At 42.8% G+C, this 22203-nt stretch overlaps 2 protein-coding genes across 2 annotated transcripts in view; both read right to left on the bottom strand.

Annotated features, from left to right (window-relative positions):
• Positions 1-2995: 2995 nt before the first annotated feature.
• On the bottom strand, positions 2996-9328 carry CEBPE (CCAAT enhancer binding protein epsilon). The gene is made up of 2 exons (XM_087946361.1): positions 8609-9328; positions 2996-3335 (listed from the first exon to the last, which is right to left on the bottom strand). Exons 1-2 carry the CDS (start codon positions 9032-9034, stop codon positions 3033-3035), a joined length of 729 nt encoding a protein of 242 aa, XP_087802487.1. The 5' UTR covers positions 9035-9328; the 3' UTR covers positions 2996-3032.
• A 5965-nt stretch (positions 9329-15293) lies between these two features.
• Positions 15294-22203, bottom strand: part of SLC7A8 (solute carrier family 7 member 8) — a 30729-nt gene continuing 23819 nt past the window's right edge. Inside the window, exons 8-11 of the mRNA XM_026683068.2 lie at positions 21862-21958; positions 20766-20915; positions 16869-17046; positions 15294-15950 (exon numbers count right to left, since the gene is read on the bottom strand). Coding sequence (XP_026538853.1) covers positions 15802-15950; positions 16869-17046; positions 20766-20915; positions 21862-21958 — 574 coding nt within the window. The 3' untranslated portion in view covers positions 15294-15801. The remainder of the gene's footprint in view (positions 15951-16868; positions 17047-20765; positions 20916-21861; positions 21959-22203) is intronic.

Genomic DNA, 22203 nt, shown 5'->3' with positions numbered 1-22203 from the left:
GGAGTTGAAGTCCACAAGTTGTCAACTTTGGAGATCTCTGGTTAGGGACAGGAGAGAAGAATGGTGCCCACCAAAGTAGGTCTGGGCCACAGATCTCACCAGAGCACTGTTGCCTCCTGCCCACACTCACACGCTCACAAACACACTTGCACACAATTTCCACACGGCCCCTGTGAGTTCCACACATCCTTTGCAACTCTCCACCTTACACCAATCCAGAGTGGAGCAAGGCGACCAAGGCTTAAAAAGAGGTCAGGGTTTGCCACCCAACTCACCCACTCACCCACAAGGGGACCCCCACATCCACCCAGATTTCAAATCCTTGCTTGCAAAATTCTGCAACATGGCTTGCAAGATCTTCCTGGGCGCGTTAAAATTCACCGCCATAAAATGTTTTACAGGTGGCACTTACCACCGGCAAGATTAGCAAGGCTGTTTAAAAATTTGTCTGCCAAATACTGGAAATGTAATCAGACACCAAGCACGTAGTATCATATGTAATGGACTTGTGTGAAAGCAAAGAATTACTGGATAAAAATGCATATATGGTTAGAAAAAAATGGTAAAGCTACATATAGATTATAAGCCAGAAATATTCCTGTTAGAGATAGTACCAGAAAAATACAGTATAATAAAGGGAATTTGTATTTAATATGGCATGTCTTGACAGCAGCAAGAATTGTATTTGCACAATATCGGAAAAATGAAAAAACTCAGAGAGAAGAAGATGTAATTAAAAAAATATTAGATTGCACAGAAATAAATAGACTGACATTAAAGATAAAAGAAAAGGAAGATACATAATATTTTCAAATATGGGATTTGTTTTATGACTGGTTGGATAATAGAAGTAGAAATTGGGAGCTGGGAACATATTATTATTATGTTGTTGTTATTATTATTTACTTTATTCATTAAACAGCGCCTGTAGGCCACACAAGGAATAATGGATAGAAACTGAACAAGGAGAGATTCAACCTGGAAATAAGGAGAAAACTTTCTGACAGTGAGAACAATCAACCAATGGAACAGAAGTTGCCCTCGGAAGTTGTGGGAGTGCCATCACTTGAGACTTTCAAGAAGAGATTGGGCTGCCATTTGTCAGAAATGGTGTAGGGTCTCCCGCTTGGGTGGAGGGTTGGACTAGATGACCTATAAGGTCCCTTCCAACTCTGATTATCTATTAACTGTTACATGAAACTCAGTCAACTGAGCATTTAAAATGTATCACAAATATTATTAACTGGCACTGATGGTTGATATGGGTTGCTGCCAACATCCTAGGTGTTGACCAGTGGTGGGATTCAAATTTTTTTACTACCGATTCTGTGGGTGTAGCTTAGTGGGCGTGACTTGGTGTGCATGGCAGGGGAAGGATACTGCAAAATCTCTATTCCTTCTCCCACCCACTAACCTGCTTTCCAGCTCCATTCTCCTGTGCAGGGCAACAAAAGAAGATACAATTGGTACACGGGAGGCGGAGAATAGATGGGGGCAGGGCTAGTCAGAGGTGGTATTTGCGGGTTCTCCAAACTACTCAAAATTTCCGCTACCAGTTCTTCAGAACTGGTCAGAACCTGCTGAATACCACCTCTGGTATCAACCAAGTATTTTCTTAAAATATGCAATGTTCTGAGTAGCACAGGTTTTTTTTTGCAGTTCTGCTGATGGTATTGCAGGAAGCTGCAATTTCTTGATGTACTGTGTAAAATTCTTGGACATGGTGCCAAGTGCCCCGGTGACAGTGGGTATCACTGTCACATGTTTCCTCCATAATCGGGTAGTTTCAATGGCCAGGTTGCATTATTTCATGATTTATTTTCCCTAGTTCTTTTTCTTCAACTCTGGTATCTCCTGCTACAGCGATATCAATAAATTGTACGCTTTGGTTCTTGATGACTGTGATATATGGTGTTTTGTGTTTTAAATGATGATCTGTCTGTATTCTATTATTATTATTATTATTATTATTATTATTATTATTATTATTATTATTATTATTATTATTATTATTAGTATTATTATTTGCACAGTCAGCCAGATGTTCAGACTGGGTTTGGCATTATTGTTCTACCTATCAAATCCTTACCAAGGACTTGGGATAGCAAATCTGGATGTTTGATGGTGTTACAGATATTGCCGCAGGATGGAAGCTGTTCCAAGTAAAGCTCCGTTCTGCAATTGACTGATGGCAAATTTGTCAATGCCTATGGTGTTCAAATGGTGCTCCACTTGTTTTGTGACTGCACCCAAAGCGCCTATTACTATTGGTACCACCCTTGCTTGCCTTTGCCCTTGTCGTTCTATTTTTATTTGTAGGTCTTCGCATTTTGTTATCTTCTCCAGTTCTTTCTCTTCTATTCTGCTGCCTCCAGGCACAGCCACATCCACTATCCAGACTTTTTTTGGTCTTTCTTATCAACAACTGGTAAGTTCAGGATGTTATGTGGCGGGTGCCTGTCTGGCTGGATTCTGAAGTCCCAGAGCAATTTAACTTTTTCATTTTCTATTACTTTTTCTATTTTATGGTCCCACCAGTTCTTGCTTACAGGCAAATGATATTTCTTGCAGATCTTCCGATGCACCATTGTTGCTATTTTGTCATGCCGCTGCTTGCAGTCAGCTTGTGCAATCCTCTTGCAGCAGCTTACCCGGTGGTCCACTGTTTCGTCAGATTATTATTATTATTATTTATTATTTATTATTTATTATTTATTATTATTATTATTATTATTATTATTATTATTATTATTATTATTATTATTATTATTATTATTATTATTGTCATTGTTGTCATCATTGTTATTATATGTTATATTATTATGTAAGGACATTACACTGTTCACAAAGCACATATGTACGTTCATTGAAAATGTATAAATAAACTAGTTTTTTAAAAAATTCACCACCAGAGATGGTTAAAGCCAAGCCAAAAAAAAAATCTTTTATTTACAAATTGCAAAAGCTTTGTCCTTCTAGATTGCAGTCACCCCACCCCTCCTTGGCACCTTGGACGCCAACTCCAGCCAGCTTCAGCTGCAACCCCCGAGGCCCTTGATCAAGCCAGCAGCTTCGGGCACCTGGCGGAAAATATCTCGCAGCGTCTCGGTTTCCTGCATCAGTTGTTCTACCCGGGTGCGCAGCCGCTCGTTCTCCCCCAGCAGTTCCACCATGCGCTGCTGCGTCTCCATCACTCTGCGCTTGGCCTTGTCGCGGCTCTTGCGCACCGCAATGTTGTTGCGTTCACGGCGCAGGCGGTACTCCAGGCTGTCCTTGTTCACCGATTTCTTTCCTTTGGGGTTGCCGCAAGGAGGGGACAGGCTGCAGGCCGGGCCCTGCGGGGGGGGGGGGAGAATAAGAGATTAGAGAAGTGTGGGTTGAACCCCACCTGAAGGCAGGGAGGAACAAGAAGCAAGGGATGGAAACTCATCAAGGAGAGGAGCAACCAGAAATGAATAGATTAACCCTCACAATAAAAGAGAAGGAACGAACGGAATATTATAAGATATGGGAACTATTTTATCAATGGCTAGAGAAGAAATATGAAAGCTAGAAATAGCTAATGGGTTAGTGAAATTTAGAAAATATGTTAATAGAATTAAACAAGCCAAGAAGAGGAGTATTGTAGTAATAGAGATATTATATGCATATCAATAAGATAAGAACAGAGAATTAATATTAAATGAACATGGATGTAAACTTTAGCTGTTATTGCACAAGATATTTGTACCCAGATGACACGCCGTTAAATGGAAGATGAATTGTATGTACTTTAAATAAAGTATATATATATATATATATATATATATATATATATATATATATATATATATATATATATATATATATATATATATAATTTTTTTAAAAAAGGAGATGAGCAACCGACAATGAATTTCCCAAGAGTTTGAACAATTAATCTGTGGAACGGCTCGCCACCAGCAATACGTGGGTGCTCCATCCCTGGAGATTTTAAAGACTTTTAAGAAGAGATTGGACAACGATTGGTCTGGATTGGTACAGGGGTTCCTGCCTGACCAGGGGGTTGGACTAGAAGACCTCCAAGGTCCCTTCCAACTTCGTTATTCAGGGAGGGGAAGTGAGGCTCCCTGTGAAGGAATGTACAGTTGATCCAACCACAAGAGATAGGAAAGGAACAAGAAAGCTGTTAAGGAGAGACGTGCAGAAAAGATTCCTCGTCCCGAGGAAGAAGAAGAGGTGAGAAGGAAACTCAAGAAAACCATACCTTGATTTTATTTAGCCTACAAAAATTGGAGAGGCTTTCAGATTCTTGCTTCTCTGCCTTCTTAGATTAAAATCTTCCTGAAATCCTCCCCTTGCCTGTTGTTGAGTTAGTTTAACTCAAAGGGCAGTTAGTTTAACTCAAATGCAGCTGAAAAAAAATGCAGCTGTCCAAGTTTCTGACCTGGCCTTTGCATTAAACATTAATGAATTAATTAATTAATTAAAAGTAAAATAAAAAAGTAAAAAAGGATGAAAGAAAAAAAAACCTAATAATTTAAATAAATAGATTAATTAATTAATAACAAAAACAAGCAATAACTTAAAGGACAGACTCAAAGGACCACTGGTTTTTTTTTTTCCTGCTATCAGGTTTCTATTTTTTCTTGTTCACCTACCTGTTACAGCCCCCGTTCCCCACCCCATCCCATTTAATTGTGGTTCCCAGCCCCCCCCCAGCAGATTTTCTCCCCCCATCCTCCGGGGGGGGGGTTAAATTAAAGAAAACAAAGCGTATGGAAAAGGAAACCGTCGCTTCTTCCAGAAATTTGGAGAGGAGAATTTGGGGCTCCACCAAATACTTTTTGTTCAAACGAACGTTTCAGGAATACAAAACCATTTCTTTTTTTCTTTTCTTTTTTTTTTAAAAAAAACTCAGTTGGAAAAAGTTAAAGTTTTTTTTTTTTTTAAAGGGTGGATTTCAGATTTGATCCAGGGCCCAAAGCTGACAGACGCGTTCTGTGTGAAAGATGTTTGAATGGTTTCATTTCAAACGATGGTTATGTAGTCAGTAAAACCACGAGGAAATTAATTGCACTTTTAACCCTCTCCTCTCCGAAATAAATAAACAAACAAACAAACAAATCAATCAATCAATCAATCCCGGATTTCTCCAAATTTAGGAGAAGAGCTAAAAGAGTGGAAAGGATGAGAACACAGAACCAAGAATTCTAAGGACCCCAGAGATGGTCTAGTCCACCCCGCTGCTCAAGGCAGGAGATCTTACGCCACCCTGCTCAAATGGTTGTTTGGTCCATTTCTCAAAACCTCCAGAGTTGAAATGAGAAAGAGTACAGATGTAAAAAAAATAAATAAGAATCTGTTGAAAGTACATCTCCTAAACAGCAACTCAACCTAAATGGGAAAAAATATCTTGGTTCCAGGACTTAGGGATGCCTAGTTTAAGGAAAAGGAAGGACCAGGGGTGACATGATAGCAGTCTTCATATATTTGAGGGGCTGCCCCAAAGAAGAGGGAGTCAAGCTATTCTCCAAAGCACCTGAAGGCAGGACAAGAAGCAACGGATGGAAACTAACCAAGGAGAGAAGCAACCTGGAATTAAGGAGGAATTTCTTTAACAGCAAGAACAATTCATCAGTGGAACTGCTTGCCACCAGAAGTTGTGGGCACCCCAACACTGAGGTTTTGAAGAAGAGATTGGACTACCATTTGCTGCGCCTATCATCCCTGTCATTGTATTTTTATTCTTTTATTCTTGTTCTCATTTTTTGTTTGATAAATTCTAATAAATAAATATTCGTTATATATTATTATCAATCAGAGGGGCATTTTCTTCCTCTGACAGTTGCTGAAATTATATTTATCTCAGGCCAGCATAAAAGTCCCCCTGGTCCGAAGGCCACAATTTCACGTATGTGGGACTGAACTTCTTAATTCCTGTGGGAATGGTCGAGTTTCCTTCTATTGTCCTGGATTTTAGCGAGGGCCAATCGCCCTGCTCAGCCTTTTGGATGAAAAGCAGCCCTGCAAAACTTCCTATAAATATTTTCATAAGGTCTTTAGATCTTCTGCAAAAGGGTTTTGAATATTTTTCCTGAACACGAGCTCTCTCTCTCGCCTTGAAGCTTCACCGAGTTTGCAGCCCACTGTTTCCCCCCTTCCATCTGTATAAAATCACATCCGAAACTGCATCCTTCTGTGTGTTTGATCTACACAATCATTGCCTTTAGACTACGGCACAAAATATTTGACGGGTTTATTTATCTTCCGTCCTTGTGAGCACCTCCCGTGGCTCATTCCCAGGTTCCCAAAATGGAAAATCGTAACCACGGCTGAAGTAATAATTAATCCAGAAAAAAAGGGGAGGGGGAGGAATTGTGTTGGAAAATCCCATAATTGACCAACTTTTCCCTGCTGAAGGACCGATTCCACCTTTACAAACTTCAAAGCGCTTGCAGAAACAGCTCAGTTTGGGGGCTATACAAGGAGGGTTCTTCAAGTTGGGGTGCATTAGGGACCCTAACTCTAATTCCCCTTGGTCCCCCTATTTCCACAATTATATATACCCCATGTCTCATCTCATCTATAAGGTGGCCCTCAAAATAAATGAGAAAATCCCTCTTTTCATGGTTTTATCAGATGAGATTGGGTAAAGCTGTGTTCTTGAAGTTCTTGAGAAATTATAGAGAAGTTCCTGAGAATTTCATCTAAGACCTGAAGTTGGAGATATCCTTTTGATATCAGCCATCATGGGTCTCTTCACCTGCCATGATAAGCCATGATTGAGGTAATTATGGATTGTTAGACGCCACTGTCATGTCAAGCTTTGATCTACGGTGATCAAGACAAACTGTTGAGGTTCCACCATGATGCCAAAGTCCACCATCACGCCAAGCCACGAACAAGCCATCTTTGTGTGAGTGTTGTCAAGATTTGCTTCTAGGAGTTCTTCCTAGCATTTACCTGATCTTGTAAACTTAATGACTTGCACACACCACACCTCCAGTTTTCTTAATAGGTCTTCGTGTTACGTTTTTCTGCTTAATTTTGGCATGGCTGACCTATCTTTAGAAACCATAACAGAGCCGTGATGGTTTTATCTCAGTCATGGTTTCTGGGGCTCCTTTGATGAAGGGGAGAAAGACTGGGGAGCCCCACACAGAGAGAGAGAGCAGTGGGCAAATATTAAAAATAAGAATTTTGCAGGGTTGGAAGTCAAACCCAGGTTAAAATGAGACTGGATTTCTAAAATGGGGACATTACAAAATCTGGATTGTTAGGGAAAGAAATTAAAAACAGGGATTCTGAAAAAATAACCCAGACAGGTCAGGACTCAGGTCTCCTCAAAATGCCCTTTTTCTATTAAATATTTGCTTTTGCTACCCATTCTAGAAAAAGCTATCTCCTCTAAATTAACTCTTTAATCCGGTGTTTCTCAACCTTGAAAACTTTAAGATGGGTGGACTTCAATTCCCAGAATTCTGGGCGTTGAAGTCCACCTGTCTTAAAGTTTCCAGCATTGGTAAACACGAGTTTAATCTTTCTTGCCTCCATTCTTCCTTCTTCTCATGTCCAGTTATGGATCGTCAACAGCTTAGGATATAAGGTCTTCTTTCAATCCTTCTCCATGAAACCAGTGGTGTTGGGATATCAGTGGGTCAAACTTTGCAAGTGCAGAGAAGAGCAACCAAGATGATTAGGAGGCTGGAGGCTGAAGCACATGAAGAACGGTTGTTGGAATTGGGAATGTCTAGTTTAATGAAAATCAAAGACTAGAGGTGACACCATAGCAGTCTTCCCATATTTGAGGGGCTGCCACAAAGAAGAGGGAATTAAACTATTCTCCAAAGCTCCTGAAGGCAGGACAAGAAGCAACGGGTGGAAACTAATCAAGGAGAGAAGCAACTTAGAACTAAGGAGAAATTTCCTGACTGTTAGAGCAATTAACCAGTGGAATGGCTTGTCTTCAGAAATTATGGGTGCTCCAACCCTGGAGGTTTTTAAGAAGAGACTGGACAACGGTTTAGGGTCTCCTGCTTGAGCAAGGGGTTGGACTAGAAGACCTCCAAGGTCCCATCCAACTCTGTGTTTCTGTTCTGTTCTCCAGGGTAAAGAGGACCGTGGCTGTATAACTGAGTTTTAGACACTTTCTACTTGCAGTGATAATATTCTAGGTAGGAGGTCAACGGTAGGAACCAACATCAATCAGAATAGAGCTGGAAGGGATCTTGGAGGTCTTCTAGTCCAACCCCCTGCTCAAGCAGGAGACCCTATCCCATTTTGGACCAGTGACTGTCCAGTCTCTTCTTAAAAACCTCCAGTGATGAAGGGCCCACGACTTCTGGTGACAAGCTGTTCCACAGGTTAATTGTCCTCTCTGTTAGGGAGTTTCTCCTTAATTCTAGGTTGCTTCTCTCCTTGATGAGCTTCCATCCGTTGCTTCTCGTCCTCCTTTCAGGTGCTTTGGAGAATAACTTGACTGCCTCTTCTTTGGGGCAGCGCCTCAAATATTGGAACACTGGCAATCATGTCTCCCCTGCTCCATCCGCTGTTTCTTGTTGGTGGGTAGAATTCGGAGGTTTCCAGGCTAGAGGAGGGTAACAGGAAAGGTCTTCTCCATCCTTACCTTGAGCACTCTCAGAGCTTGTCCAGTCCGTAGTCCCGGTTGGGTGAGGGTCACCTGAGCACAGTGGGCAGCTGGCAAGTGCACCGCGCTGTAGGGGTGACGTGCGGCCCCTCGCCCAGCCTCTCCACCTCGTGGTTCTTCCTTGACAGCCACCGATCGTGGGTCAAAGGCAGGCAGGCCCTTGCGCTCCCCTCCGAAAGAGAGGAAGGGGTACGGGTCGGTGGGGAAGTAGCTTGGGAAGGAGGTCCCCTTGGCCAGCCTCTGCTGGTTGCCTTGCAGCAGCTCCGTAAGCAGCTGCTCATCCCCGATGTAGGAGGCCAACTCCGCTTCGCACAAAGGGGCCAAGTCACTGCCGGTGGGCCTGGCGGGAGCCATCTCTAGAGCTTGGTAGTGCCTCTCACCCTCAAAGTATCCTCCTTGGGACATCGTGGAATACCTAACACCAGTTCCTCTTTCTCCCCGACCTTATGAAGGCTGCAACCCACGTCTTTACGGGCGCCTTATCTCGAATGGACTTCTCCTCTTTCGAAGTCTCCTTGATTATCTGCCTCCTTCGTTGGAGGTCGTTATTTCTCTCTCTTCCTCCCGGATGAGTCTTCTTCTGGACCACGGAGGGCGGGATTGTCTCGTCTTTGTTCTCGTCTCAGTGGTCGCCAAGTCTCCAGGTGTCCAAGTGGGTGTTTTGGGGGATCTTCTTCTCCCAGTCTCTGCTGAATTCCTCTCTTCCTTTGCTTTTTACCTATCTCGCCTTGGTTCCCTCTTTTTTTTTTTTTCTCTCTCTCTCTACCCTGTTCCTCTCCTTGCCTGCCCCTTCCTTCCTCTTTCTACGTTGCTCGTAAAAAATAAAAAAATAAAAAGACCAATGCACCCAACAATGTCTCCTTCTCAACCTGGCCCACTGGAGGTTCTTCTCTTCCCAACCCGTCACCCAGAGAAGGCCCTGACACCTACCTTCGCCATCCCTGCTGCTCTTCCAGCACGAGGTGGCCCGTCCGGCTTCTTTCACCCACCCACCGACCCATTTCAGAACCGGCAGGTTCCCGTTTGTGTGGAGACCTCCAGATATTTCTCAACCTCCTTTCCCCCCCACCCCCAATCCTACCTTGGTTGAGTTGTGATCTCCGCAGTCGGCCCCGAAGGCACAATTTGCAAGACGTAAAGAAGCGGCCTACCCCAAAATAATGGCCTCTTTTTTGCTTTCATCCCAATGGCTGACAAATTCTCATTTTTGTCACGGAAAAGAGAGAGGTCCTTATTATTATTATTATAATTATAATTATAATTATTATAATTATTATAATTATTATAATTATTATTATAATTATTATAATTATTATAATTATTATAATTATAATTATTATTATTATTATTATTATTATTATTATTATTATTATTATTATTATTATTATTATTATTATTATTATTATTATTATTATTATTATTATTATTATTTAAAGGCCTGCCTGTGGTTATCTTGGTTTTCTCTTAAATTAGGAGCCCCCCAAAGTTTCCTAGAGGTGGAGGTCTCGCCTCACAATCAGGAGGCTGTGAGTTTGATCCTAGGTAGAGGCTCCTGCTCGAGCAAGGGGGTTGGACTAGATGTTCTCCAGGGTCCCCTCCAACTCTTGTTATTCTATGATTCTATGTTGAGACTCTAGAAAGAGTGCAGAGAAGAGCAACAAAGATGATTAGGGAACTGGAGGCTAAAACATACACTGAACGGTTGCAGGAACTGGGCCTGGCTAGTCTAGGGAAGAGAAGGACCAGGGGAGACATGATAGCAGTCTTCCAGTATTTGAGGGGCTGCCCCAGAGAGAAGGAAGGGGTCAAGCTATTCTCTGAAGCACCTGAGGGCAGGACAAGAAGCAACGGGTGGAAACTAATCAAGGAGAGAAGCAACTTAGAACTAAGGAGAAATTTCCTGATAGTTAGAACAATTAATCAGTGAAACAACTTTCCTCCAGAAGTTGTGAATGCTCCAACACTGGAAGTTTTAAAGAAGAGATTGGATAACCCACTATCTGAAGTGGTGTAGTTTCCTGTCTAAGCAGGGGGTTGGACTAGAAGACCTCCAAGGTCCCTTCCAACTCCATTATTGTATTTCTATTTCTAAATGATAATTAGCCTTTTTCCTGGAAAGGGTGGATATTTAGACCCAAAAGTCAGTAAGAAACAAGCTAAAAAGACCAGAAAACATGCAGAATTAGAATATACTAGTGTTTTTCAACTTGGCAAAGTTAAAATGGGTGGACTTCAACTCCCAGGATTCCCCAGCCTGCATAGGGAATTCTGGGAGTTGAAGTCCACCCATCTTAAAGTTGTTGATAAATGCTGTCATATGAAATTTGCAGAATGCAAAATTGGGAAAGGCACCCAAGTGTACATTTAGAAGAAAAGGAACAATGTAACAGTTTTTGTTTTATTGATTGATTATATATTTTTTTGTTTTTTTTTTAACCATTTAATAATTCTAGGTTATTGTTGCACAGAAGTATAACGCGGTTTCGTTTTGACAACACCTATTGTGGCTGGTAAATGATGGCTAGTGTGGTCTGGCTTATTCAAGAGATCCTGATTAAATGGTGGTTTAAGAGGATGGGGGAATGTAGTACCTTTGAGTCCCTGTAGAGGGCGCTACAAAGCCAAAAATACAGCTGTACGGCATCTTTTCCTGCCCCATAATAAAAAAAAGGAACATACCAGTATTGGAGAAGTGAGTCCTCAGCTTATGAACCACAACTGAGTCCCAATTGCTGAGACCGTTGTTAAGTGAGTTTTGCCCCATTTTACAGCCTTTCTTGCCACAGTTTCTAGTTGAATCACTTCAGTCATTAAATTAGTCAAGTGGTCGTGTGAAAACTATCTTGAGTTATTTTTTTCTGTGCCATTGTTACTCCGATCAGTCACTAAACAAATGGTTATAATTCAAGGGCTGCCTGTATTTCAGACAAACGCAAGCTCAGACTTTTTTTAAGTTCTCAATAGGGAGTTGGAGGTCTTGTTTGGTCCTTTAAGAGCTGGCAACAACCTCTATACAAAAGTACACTGGGTTGTGTGAAGAAGATAAGTAGGTAGTATCTTAGCACTTAGGGTCTTATGGGGATGAGGGAGTCTGAGGGAAGTGGAACTGATTAGAACCAAGTGACTTTAGAATGGAATGGAATGAGACGGGACGGAACAGAACAGAACAGAACAGAACAGAACAGAACAGAACATAGAGTGGAGTAGAATAAAGAATAGAATAAAGAATAGAATAAAGAATAGAATAGAATAGAATAGAATAGAATAGAATAGAATAGAATAGAATAGAATAGAATAGAATAGAATAGACAATTGAATAAAATAAAATAGAATAGGAGAATAGAATAGACAATAGAGAATAGAATAGAATAGAATAGAATAGAATAGAATAGAATAGAATAGGACAGTAAATAGAATAGAATAGACAATAGACCAGACTAGAGAATAGAGTTGAAAATAGAAAATAGAATAGAAAAATAGATAGTGAGAATAGAGAATAGAATAGAATAGAATAGAATAGAATAGAATAGAATAGAATAGAATAGGACAGTAAATAGAATAGAATAGACAATAGACCAGACTAGAGAATAGAGTTGAAAATAGAAAATAGAATAGAAAAATAGATAGTGAGAATAGAGAATAGAATAGAATAGAATAGAATAGAATAGGACAGTAAATAGAATAGAATAGACAATAGACCAGACTAGAGAATAGAGTTGAAAATAGAAAATAGAATAGAAAAATAGATAGTGAGAATAGAGAATAGAATAGAATAGAATAGAATAGAATAGAATAGAATAGAATAGAATAGAATAGAATAGGACAGTAAATAGAATAGAATAGACAATAGACCAGACTAGAGAATAGAGTTGAAAATAGAAAATAGAATAGAAAAATAGATAGTGGTAAATAGAATAGAGAATAGAATAGAATAATAGAATAGAATAGAATAGAATAGAATAGAATAGAATAGAATAGAATAGAATAGAATCTTTACTGTCACTTTAAATGTACACTAATCAGCATACATTAAAATGAAATTTTGTTGCATTGAGCTCTTAAAGATAGCTATTATGCATATTATACCCACATACACATACATACATGACACAGAGAAACATCACAGTCTAGCTCAAATGTATACACATACATGTGGGGGAGGGGAGAGAATCCTGTGAATTTAGAAGATGGATGGCCTAAGGAACTGAAGCTGTTAAAGAATCTGGTAGTCCTGCTATGGATACTTCGAAACCCCCTCCCACAGTGGAGCTACAGAAACAGACCGTGAAGTGGGTGTGTGGGGTCTCTAACGATGCTTTGAGCTCTAAGCAGATAAGCAGCATCGTGAGTAATGGGAAGCCATCTTCCTATAATCTTTTCAGCTGTCACATTCAGACTTCACGAACATCTGTAAGCGATTTTCTGGGTAAAGTTTGACATTCTTTAAAAATAAAAATTTCCCAGTCACTCCGAGTGGTCCTTGACGTACGACTACCATTGAGCCCCCAAATTTCTGTTGAGACATCCGATAAGTGAGTTTTGCCAAGTTTTACGACCTTTTTCGCCACGGTCGTTCAGTGGAGCCCTGCTGTTGTGAAGTGAGTCACACGGTTGTTGAGTGAATCTGGCTCCCCCCTCCCCCCCCGACATCAGAAGGTTGCAAAAGAGGATCGCGTGACCCCGGGGACCCTGCATCGTCATAAATGCGAGTCAGCTGCCGGGCATCCAAATTTTGATTGTGTGGCCGTTTGGACATAAATGTGGAAAAAAAGTGGTTATAAGCCACTTTTTTCAGTGCCATTGTAACTTCGGTCACTAAACGAATGGTTGTAAGTCAGGGATGTTCCCCACCCACCCAAGCCTGCAATTCTGGGTTGTTGTTTTTTAAAGGCCTCCCATCCAGGTGTCAGCCAGGCCTAACCCTGCTTAGCTGTCCTCAGGGCCAGTTCAGTGCTGCCCCCTGCTGTCGAGAAAAACAGGGCTCAATTCATGATATATCAAGGCTGGAGGTGAAAATAGTTTGCCCACACCTGAAATGTAACCCTGCTCAGAAGCTGCCCTTTCCCAAAGACCTCCCCCCCAAAAAGCCCCTTTGATGCTCACACACACACACCCCAGTGTGCTGAACCAGAGTGCCCTGTTCCATCCTACAAAATTGGTGATCTCTTGGTGATCTCCTTTTCAAATTCCAGCCAGGTTCCATTTGGCTTCCAATTCAGCCAGTTGAATGAACCTGAATCGAACTTGATGTCTGGGGTGTTCCAGAGAGGGGGCCAATCACTCAAGATGGTCAATTGTTTGAGAACTGAAGGATTTAATTAATCCTTTCTGGCTACCAGTTGGGGAACTAACCCATTCGATTTACCATTCTCTGTGTCTCTGTCTCTGTGTCTCTGTCTGTCTCTTTCTGTCTCTCTGTGTCTCTGTCTGTCTCTTTGTGTGTGTGTGTGTGTCTGTCTGTCTGTCTCTCTCTGTGTGTTTTTCTCTCTCTGTTTCTCTCTGTCTGTTTCTCACTCTCCCTCTGTCTCGATCTCTCTGTCTGTGTCTGTGTCTCTCTCTGTGTGTCTCTCCATCTCTCTCTCTCTTTGTTTCTTCTCTCTCTCTGTCTCTCTCTCTGCCTCTCTTTCTCTCTCTCTGATATTCTAACTCAAGGCTTCTCAACCATGACAACTTTTGAGATAGGTGGACTTCAACTCTCAGAATTAAACTTCAATTAACTTATGTTTCTTTCCGCGTGCCATCACCTGCTTAACATATAATTCTCACAGCTGACAAAATATAATAACTATATAATAAGTTATTGTTGACTAATGAGGATTCATATTAACAACCAAGGTGTGGCTGCAGTATTATTATTTATCCCTTTTATTACTTGATAGTTCCCCATTCTATTGGCTGAACACTTTATTATTGTTATTATTATATTATGTTGTTTTACCGGAGATCAGTTCCTTGGGTGTCTAACCACACTTGGCCAAATAAATAAAATATAATTCCTCAGCCAGCCTTGCATTTCTCCACAATGATAGCTTTCTGATAGGCAGACTTCAATCCCCAGAATTTTTCATCTGGCCTTGTGTTTCTCAAATATGACAGTTTTCTGATAAGTGGACTTCGACTCCCAGAATTCCCCAGCCAGGCCTGTGTTTCTCAATCATGGAAGCTTTCTGATGGGTGGACTTCAACTCCCAGAATTCCCAAGCCAGCATAGCATGTCTCAATTACAGCAGCTTTTTGATACAATTCTCCATCCAGCCTCGTATTTCTCAACCATGGCCGTTTTCTGATAGGTGGACTTCAACTCCCAGAATTCCCAAGCCAGCCTTGTGTTTCTCAATTCTGGGAATTGAACTCCACCCATTTTAAAGCCGCTAACGTTGGGAATAACACTGTTCTAACCTAACCCCAGTCCCGTCTCAACGCAACACAAGATCCTGTTATTTTCATCTCCACTTCCAGGGCACCCTGAGAGCTTGCGCTCTGCATCGTTGCCAAGGTGGCACGGAGCCCGAACTCAACTGCAGTTTCTCAACCCTGGCTGACTCGTCCCGGTGGGAACTTGGGCTATCTCCAGGGGTAGGCGCTTAGCTAGATGAGATGATGTTTCATCACCATAATAATAATAATAATTTAAAAAAAAAAAACACAGCCAGGAAGCCATCCGGATGGCGAGTGGCGTTCAATTTATTACATCAAAAAAAAAAACACCCCACCCCAGGAGGGGATGCCCCCCAAAAAAAACATAGGAGAGAAAAATGAAGAAAATACGAGGGCACCAACGGCACGAGAGAATTCTCCCAGGATAGCTGAGGTTCCACCACCAACCCCTTAAAATATTTATCCCCCTCCAAAAAAATAATAAAATATATATATATAAGGCAGCAACAAAAGATACTTTCCCAAAGTGTGGGACGAGAGGCAGGAATTGGGGCTCCAGCACTTAAGGGTGGCCCCATCCTCCTCCACCCTACCGGGAGGCACTGCAGGCAGGGATTGGAGAGGGGTATGTGTGTGGACCCCAGACCCTGCAGGAAGCTGAGGAAAGGAGTGTGTATATTGAGGGGGGTTGACCCCCAATGGGCCCAGCTCCGTCCAACGGGAGCAGGCGATCCATTTCTAGTGGCTAAAACCCAAAGGAGTCAATGTTTTGGCTATATATTCCTTCTGTTTGCTCAATTCTGGGACGTGGCGAGCTTCTCTGTACCACACATGGGCTCCAGCTGTTCTTTGGTCTCTTTGCTGAGGTCGTTCTCCACTTCCCCGGCGTCCATCTTGGGGTACACGACCACGCAGAGCTTCTGCCCCACCCGAGTGATCCCATCTGGAAGAGAGAAGAAGAACACGCCACGGGTAAGGAAAACAGCGGGAGTGCTTCCGGGGGGTGGGGGGGTGTCTCTGAGCTGGGTGGTTTTTCTGGCAGACGTTTCATGACCCAACTAGGGAACATCATCAGTGCTAGAAGGGAGGGAGGTTTGTGGAGTGAAAGGGAGGGAGGGAGGGAGGGAGGGAGGGAGGATGGGGTCCTGGGTGCTCTCTGAGCTTGGTAGTTTTTCTTGCAGACGTTTCATGACCCAGCTAGGGAACTTCATCAGTGCTAGAAAGAGAGGTTGTGGAGAGGAAGAGGAGAAAGGGGAGGAGGAGGAGGAGGAGGAGGAGGAGGAGGAGGACTGTGGGATCTTTGGTGCTCTCTTGAGCTTGGTTGTTTTCCTTGCAGACGTCTCATGACCCAACTATCTAACATCATCAGTGCTAGAAGGAAGTGAGGGGTTTGGCGAGAGGAGGAAAAGGAGGAGGGGAACTACGGGGTCCTTGGTGCTCTCTGAGCCTTGGTGGTTTCCTTGCAGACGTTTCATGACCCAATTAGAGAACATCATCAGTCTAGAAGGGAGGAAATTTTGAAGAGTGGAGGGAGAAGGAGGAAGACTGTAAGGTCTTTGGTGCTATCTCTCAGACCTTGGTTAATTTCTTATGACCCAACTAGGTAACCTCATCAGTGCTAAAAGGGAATGGGGCTTGCTTTTTGTTTATATTCTAGTGCCTCGCGTCCTGTCAATGTTGGTGGCCAAGCCACTGGAATAAACTGTTACCTAGTTGGGTCATGAGACGTCTGCAAGAAAGCTAGCAAGCTCGGAGGGCACCAAGGACACCCCCCCTCCCCCCATTCAACCCTGAGCAACAAATATTCTCGGCTAAAGGGAAAAGCCCCATCTTTGGCCTATCCCAGCCCCCCAAGACTCACCGACCAGGGTATTGAAGGACGGGGGCTTGTTCTCCCAATGGACACCCAGGAAGTAGACGGGTACCCCTGTCAACATGATGGCCAGGCCAATGCCGCAAACCAGTGGTTCCGACCACAAGCTAAAGACCAACAGAAAGGCCCAGAAGAGCAGGTAGATGATAGGGAAGAACAGGCTCACCTGTGGAGGAAGAGAAATGGGTTGAACCTAGACCGTAACATCATCATCACCTTCATTATTAACAACCCCATAATCCCTTGCGGGATAGAATCTGGGCAACTGAACGGAGCTAGCAGAGTGTTTTACTGGCCGGATGCCCTTCCTGTCGCCAATGCGGAGGTTTTTTTTTGTTCAGCATATATATTCTCATTATGCCCAGACAGAGTAATGTCTGCCTCTACCTGGGATCGAATTCACAGCCTCCTGAACCTCCTAGACCGTAATGCTAGGGGGGGAAAAAAAACTACTTCCTTAGGAAGGAGAGCACGAGCTCTCGACTAGCACTGCTGAGAGGAACAGATCCCCTATCCCAAATCTCACTTTCTCTGTGCAGGTAGTCCTCGACTTATGACCACAACAGAGCCCAAAACTTCTGTGGCTAAGCGAGGCAGGGGTTAGAGTGAGTTCCGCCCCATTTTGTGACCTTCCTTGCTCCCGTCCTGAAGTGATTCCGCTGCCATTGTTAAGCTAGTCGCACGGTTGTGGGTGTGTGTGTGAGTCTTGGCTTCCCCCTTGATTTGGCTTGTCAGAAAAAGGGGACACTGCAACCGTCCTGAGTACATGCCAGTTTCCAAGCATCTGAATTTGGATCACGTGACCATGTGAAAAATGGTCATAAGTCATTTTTTTTTGTTGCCGTGATAACTTCAATCAGTCACTAAATTAAAGATTGTAAATTGAGGACTGTATTCCACGGGTTTCCAGCATGCTCACCAGTATTCTGTGCAAGCCAAGACTTCTAATCTAGAGATGACCTTGAAAGCTCATGTAGCAGGAGAGAGAAACTGTCAGCCTTCAAGATTTTCTCCCTTTGCTTTGCATCTTTCGGCTGTCATAAGTAAGGGGGGGAGGAGGGGGAAATTATGGGAAGTGAGCTGGAGGTGTTACAAACTGAATTGTATAAACTGGGGGTGGGGGAGAATACATTCTTGCTTAGGTTTCTATTCCTTGGTTTCTCTTCTATGCTAGGCGCAGCTGCAAACCTTTATCAAAATATGCCAAGGTCAACGGACAGAAGCCTCAACACCACCTGGAGATGTCCACATGATGATATTCACAACTTTTAATTGGAAGAACCATTTGAACTATTGGGGGTGGGAACGTTGCCATCACTTTGTATATGTGATTTACGCGCCCATTTTCTCAGATTCAGAATTCTTTTGTTGCTACCACTTGACTTCCAATAAAAGATATCTTTTCTCTAATTAAAAGAGTCTAAGTATTTCTTTCTTGGATTTTGAATGGAGCACCAGCTGACAGAAACTTGGATAGGTAACAATCAGTGTGTTAAAATTAAAAATCCGATGTTTAGATTCTTTTACAATGCCGCTGTATGTCTATTTAGAAATATATTTCATGGCCTGCAATAAACCTTGTTTCCAGGTTACTGTTCTGGAGGGCTAAATCCTTTTTTAGTCCTTAGGCTTCAAAGGTTTTCTGAATTACAAAAATAATAATAAATTAAATTTTAAACCCCACCCTCCAAGCTAAACCTCACAATTTTGGTCTGAAGTCCACTTTTTCATACAAAACAAAGGCTGTCAAAACAAATTGGGAACATTTGAGGTCAACCCTTATCAATATGGCTCTGAAAAATCCTAAAATGTTTTCTGCTGCAGGGTATAAATGATTAACTTTTAGGTTTCCGCCTGACACTATAATAAGGAGGAGTTTTGATTTTCCATGTTTTGAGGAAATACAGCTTGAACTTACTGGCTTCCTTGTTTCTTAGGAATTATGGGTGGGGATTGTTTGTGGTTGTGATCTGGTTTAACATTTTTTGCATGCGAATTAAAGGAAAAATCCAAATTTGGTTTTATAATTTCGAGTGGAAGCAGATAGAAATTCTCTCAGGTGGTAGGAAGGGCGGTTGGTGGTGGTGGTGGAAATGAAGGAGCGGGATGTTTCAAAGGTTTTGTTGAGCTGGAAACAGTTAAGTTTCATTTCCCGTCAACAATTCTTGGTCTGCATGCGGATTCAGGCAATAAGGTGGGGAATGATCACACACATAAAGCAGTGAAACTGACCGGATTCGACACGGTGAAATTGACGGCATTTCAAACAGAGAAATTGACTGCACTTAAGACAGAGGAATTGACGGCACCCGAAGCGGAGAAAATAGCCACACAAATGAAGGCAAATGCACCTTTTAAGTTTCTGGGTGTTATCCTAAAAGAGGACCTGACCTGGGGTGCTCACATTGAAGCACTGGTCAAAAGGGCCCAGCAAAGATTTTATTTATATTTATATTTATATTTATATTTATATTATTTATTATTTTGTCAAGCATGCATTTGATAATATATATAAGTATAAACATGATTATTAATACATGAAATAGATACGAATAAAAGGGAACATTGAGGCAGGGATGGTAGGCATGCCAGTGCACTTATGCATGGCCCTTACAGACCTCTTAGGAATGGGGTGAGGTCAACAGTAGACAGTCTGAGGTTAAAGTGTTTGGGGTTAGTGGAAGAAACCACAGAGTCAGGTAGAGTATTCCAAACATTGACCATTCTGTTGCTGAAGTCGTATTTCCTGGAAATGTGTTTTGTGCAGTTTACTCTGAGTTTGTATCTATGGTGTGCCCATGTATTGTTGGGGTTGAAGCTGATGTAGGACATTGTACCTACCTGAAGCTTCTCGGGAAACCACAACTGAATGAAAAACTGCTGGTGATCTTCTACCACTGCACCATAGAGAATATCTTAACATATTGCACCTCTGTATGATTTGCCAATTGCACAGGGGCAGATAGGAAAGCACTCCAGAGGGTTAACGTCATTGCCCAGAAGATCATGGGTTGCCCTCTCCCCTCTTTGGAAGAGCTTTATAGTGCCTTTCTAATGATTGATTGGTGTATTGATGGCCAGCGATTGGCTGTTGTTTCCTTGTGCTGTCGGACTCCTCAGCTCCTAAGGACTTGATAAATGGCAGGGGATTGCCCCTGTGACTATGTAGGATGGGTGGGGAAGCTAACTAGATTGTAAGAACACAAAACTCATTGGTAGCCTCACATTGCAGGGAACAAGGACATACATTCAATTTCATAGCTACTAAGATTGTTGGCTGAGCAGGTCCAAAAATAGCCAGGGAAATAATTGAAGCCTGGGAAACAGTCAACAGGAGTGCTGATTTACTACCAGCTTATCAAGAACTTAGGAGTTGACAACACAAGGAAAACAACAGCCAATCGCCATCCATCCACACACCAATCAACCAATAGGAAGGCACCACCTAAATACGAAGCATAGAGTAGCTCAAAGCACATATTCCAGTAGAGATGGGCTTTATCATGAGTCCGAAAGCTAAAGACTAAAGGAAGACTAAATCTCCGATTCTGGTGACTGACCCAGATCTTGCAACATAGCCAGACGTGAAACGGAGAAATTGACTGCACTTAAAGTGGAGAAGTTGACTTTGCTCAAAGTGGAGAAGTTGACCATGCTCATAGTGGAGAAATGACCACTTTCGAAGCAAAGAACTTGACTGCGTTGGAAGCAGAGAAACTGACCGTGCTCAAAGCGGAGAAATTGACTACACTAGAAGCACTGAAGCATGCTAGAAAGCACCGTACTCAGCCTGCGTGGCAGGTGCCCATGCCAAAGAAATTAAGTGCAAAAATGATGACTGATCGAGAGATCAAAAACAGAGTCACGTCTCGGCTGGGTTCTTACCTTGATCGGGTATGAGCGATGGGGTTCGCGCCAGCGGAGCACGATCTGCCCGGCCACTGTCACTCCATAGAAGAGGTAGTTGATGAAACCAACATAATTGATCAGTGTATATATGTCACTTGTAACCAGCATAAGCAAGGTGGACAGGCACTGCCAGAGACAACATAAAAGAAAATGAGCCGACGGGTTTGCACTATTGACAACGTTGGACAATTCTCCCACAACAGCCAACCACATCTGTGTGTTTGTCAACCTCGGCAGCTTGAAGAGAGATGGACTTCAACTCCCAGAATCTCCCAGGCAGCTTGATCAGAGGCAGGGGGTTTGCCCCTGTGACTATGTAGGACAGGTGGGGAGGAAGCCGCCCGCCAGATTGCAAGGACACCAGTGAGTGATCAGGTGAGGAGACCCAAAATTCATTGGTAGCTTCACATGGCAATGAACAAAGGACATACATTCAATTTCGCAGCTATTCAGATTGTTGGCTGAGCAGGTACAAAAACAGCCTGGGAAATTATTGAAACCTGGGAAACGGAACCTTTGTCAGTCAACGGGAGTGCTGATTTACCACCAGCTTAACAAGTACTTGGGAACTTGACCAGGGGTGGGATTCAAAAATCCCAGCAACTGGTTCGCTGCCCGGTTGCTAGTTGGGCATGGCCATGGTGGGTGTGGCCTACCAGAACTTCCAGTTCAGCCATTTTTCATTTTCCCCAGGGTCTGGAGGCCCTCCGGAAGCCAGAAACAGGTCTGTTTCCTGACTTCCGGAACTTCCGGTTTGGCTGTTTTCCCCCCTCCCAGAGCCTCTGCGTGGATCCTGCACTTACCTGCATTCAAAATGGGTTGCGTGGGGAGTCCTGGGAGGGGAGGGGCGGGGCGGGCAGGGCCAGATGTAAATTTAACATCCAGTTCTCCCAAACCGGTCTGAGCCGGTAGAATCCCACCCCTGAATTTTACTGTCTGATGAATTCTGGGAGTTGAAGTCCACTCATCTTCAAGCCATCGAGGTAGACAAACACGGCATGTTCTCCTTGGATCCTACCCGCGCGGGATTTCCCCAAATCTCCCTGCCTTTATTTCTCCACTGATGACTCACAGTGAAAAGTAGAGCAGGTATCGGAGTGCACCTTCGGACGTGAATCATGGCCAAGACGCTGGGAAGATGCCCTTCGCGGGCGCCAGCGAAAAACAGCCTAGGGGAAGAAAGGAAAATAATATTGCAAAAGAAAACAATAGCAAGTGGAGACAGATATTATTGGTGTATTCTATAATCAGCACCGGAGATGCTCTGTTTTGAACACAGCTTACTCATGCCCTTCTTGGGTTGATATAATTTAAAGAAAACTGTCTTCCCTAGGCAGATCGAGGAGATAAAAATTACCCGAACAGCCAACATCAACAATTAAAGCATCGCCTCGGGGTGCTAAAATCAGAGATC

This window comes from Notechis scutatus, chromosome Z (genome assembly GCF_049901735.1).
Source record: "Notechis scutatus isolate UNSWTSFEM ecotype Mainland chromosome Z, rNotScu1.2, whole genome shotgun sequence".
NCBI lineage: Eukaryota > Metazoa > Chordata > Lepidosauria > Squamata > Elapidae > Notechis > Notechis scutatus.
Note: the sequence above shows the minus strand (reverse complement) of the source record. Positions and strands in the feature narration are given on the sequence as shown.

Bases quoted from the DNA above. Each gene is read 5' to 3' on its own strand.
- CEBPE (XM_087946361.1), bottom strand. From the start codon at position 9,034: ATGTCCCAAGGAGGATACTTTGAGGGTGAGAGGCACTACCAAGCTCTA. The intron at 3,336-8,608 runs GTAAGGATGGAG...CCCCCCCCGCAG, and splicing joins AAGCTCTGAGAGTGCTCAAG to GGCCCGGCCTGCAGCCTGTC.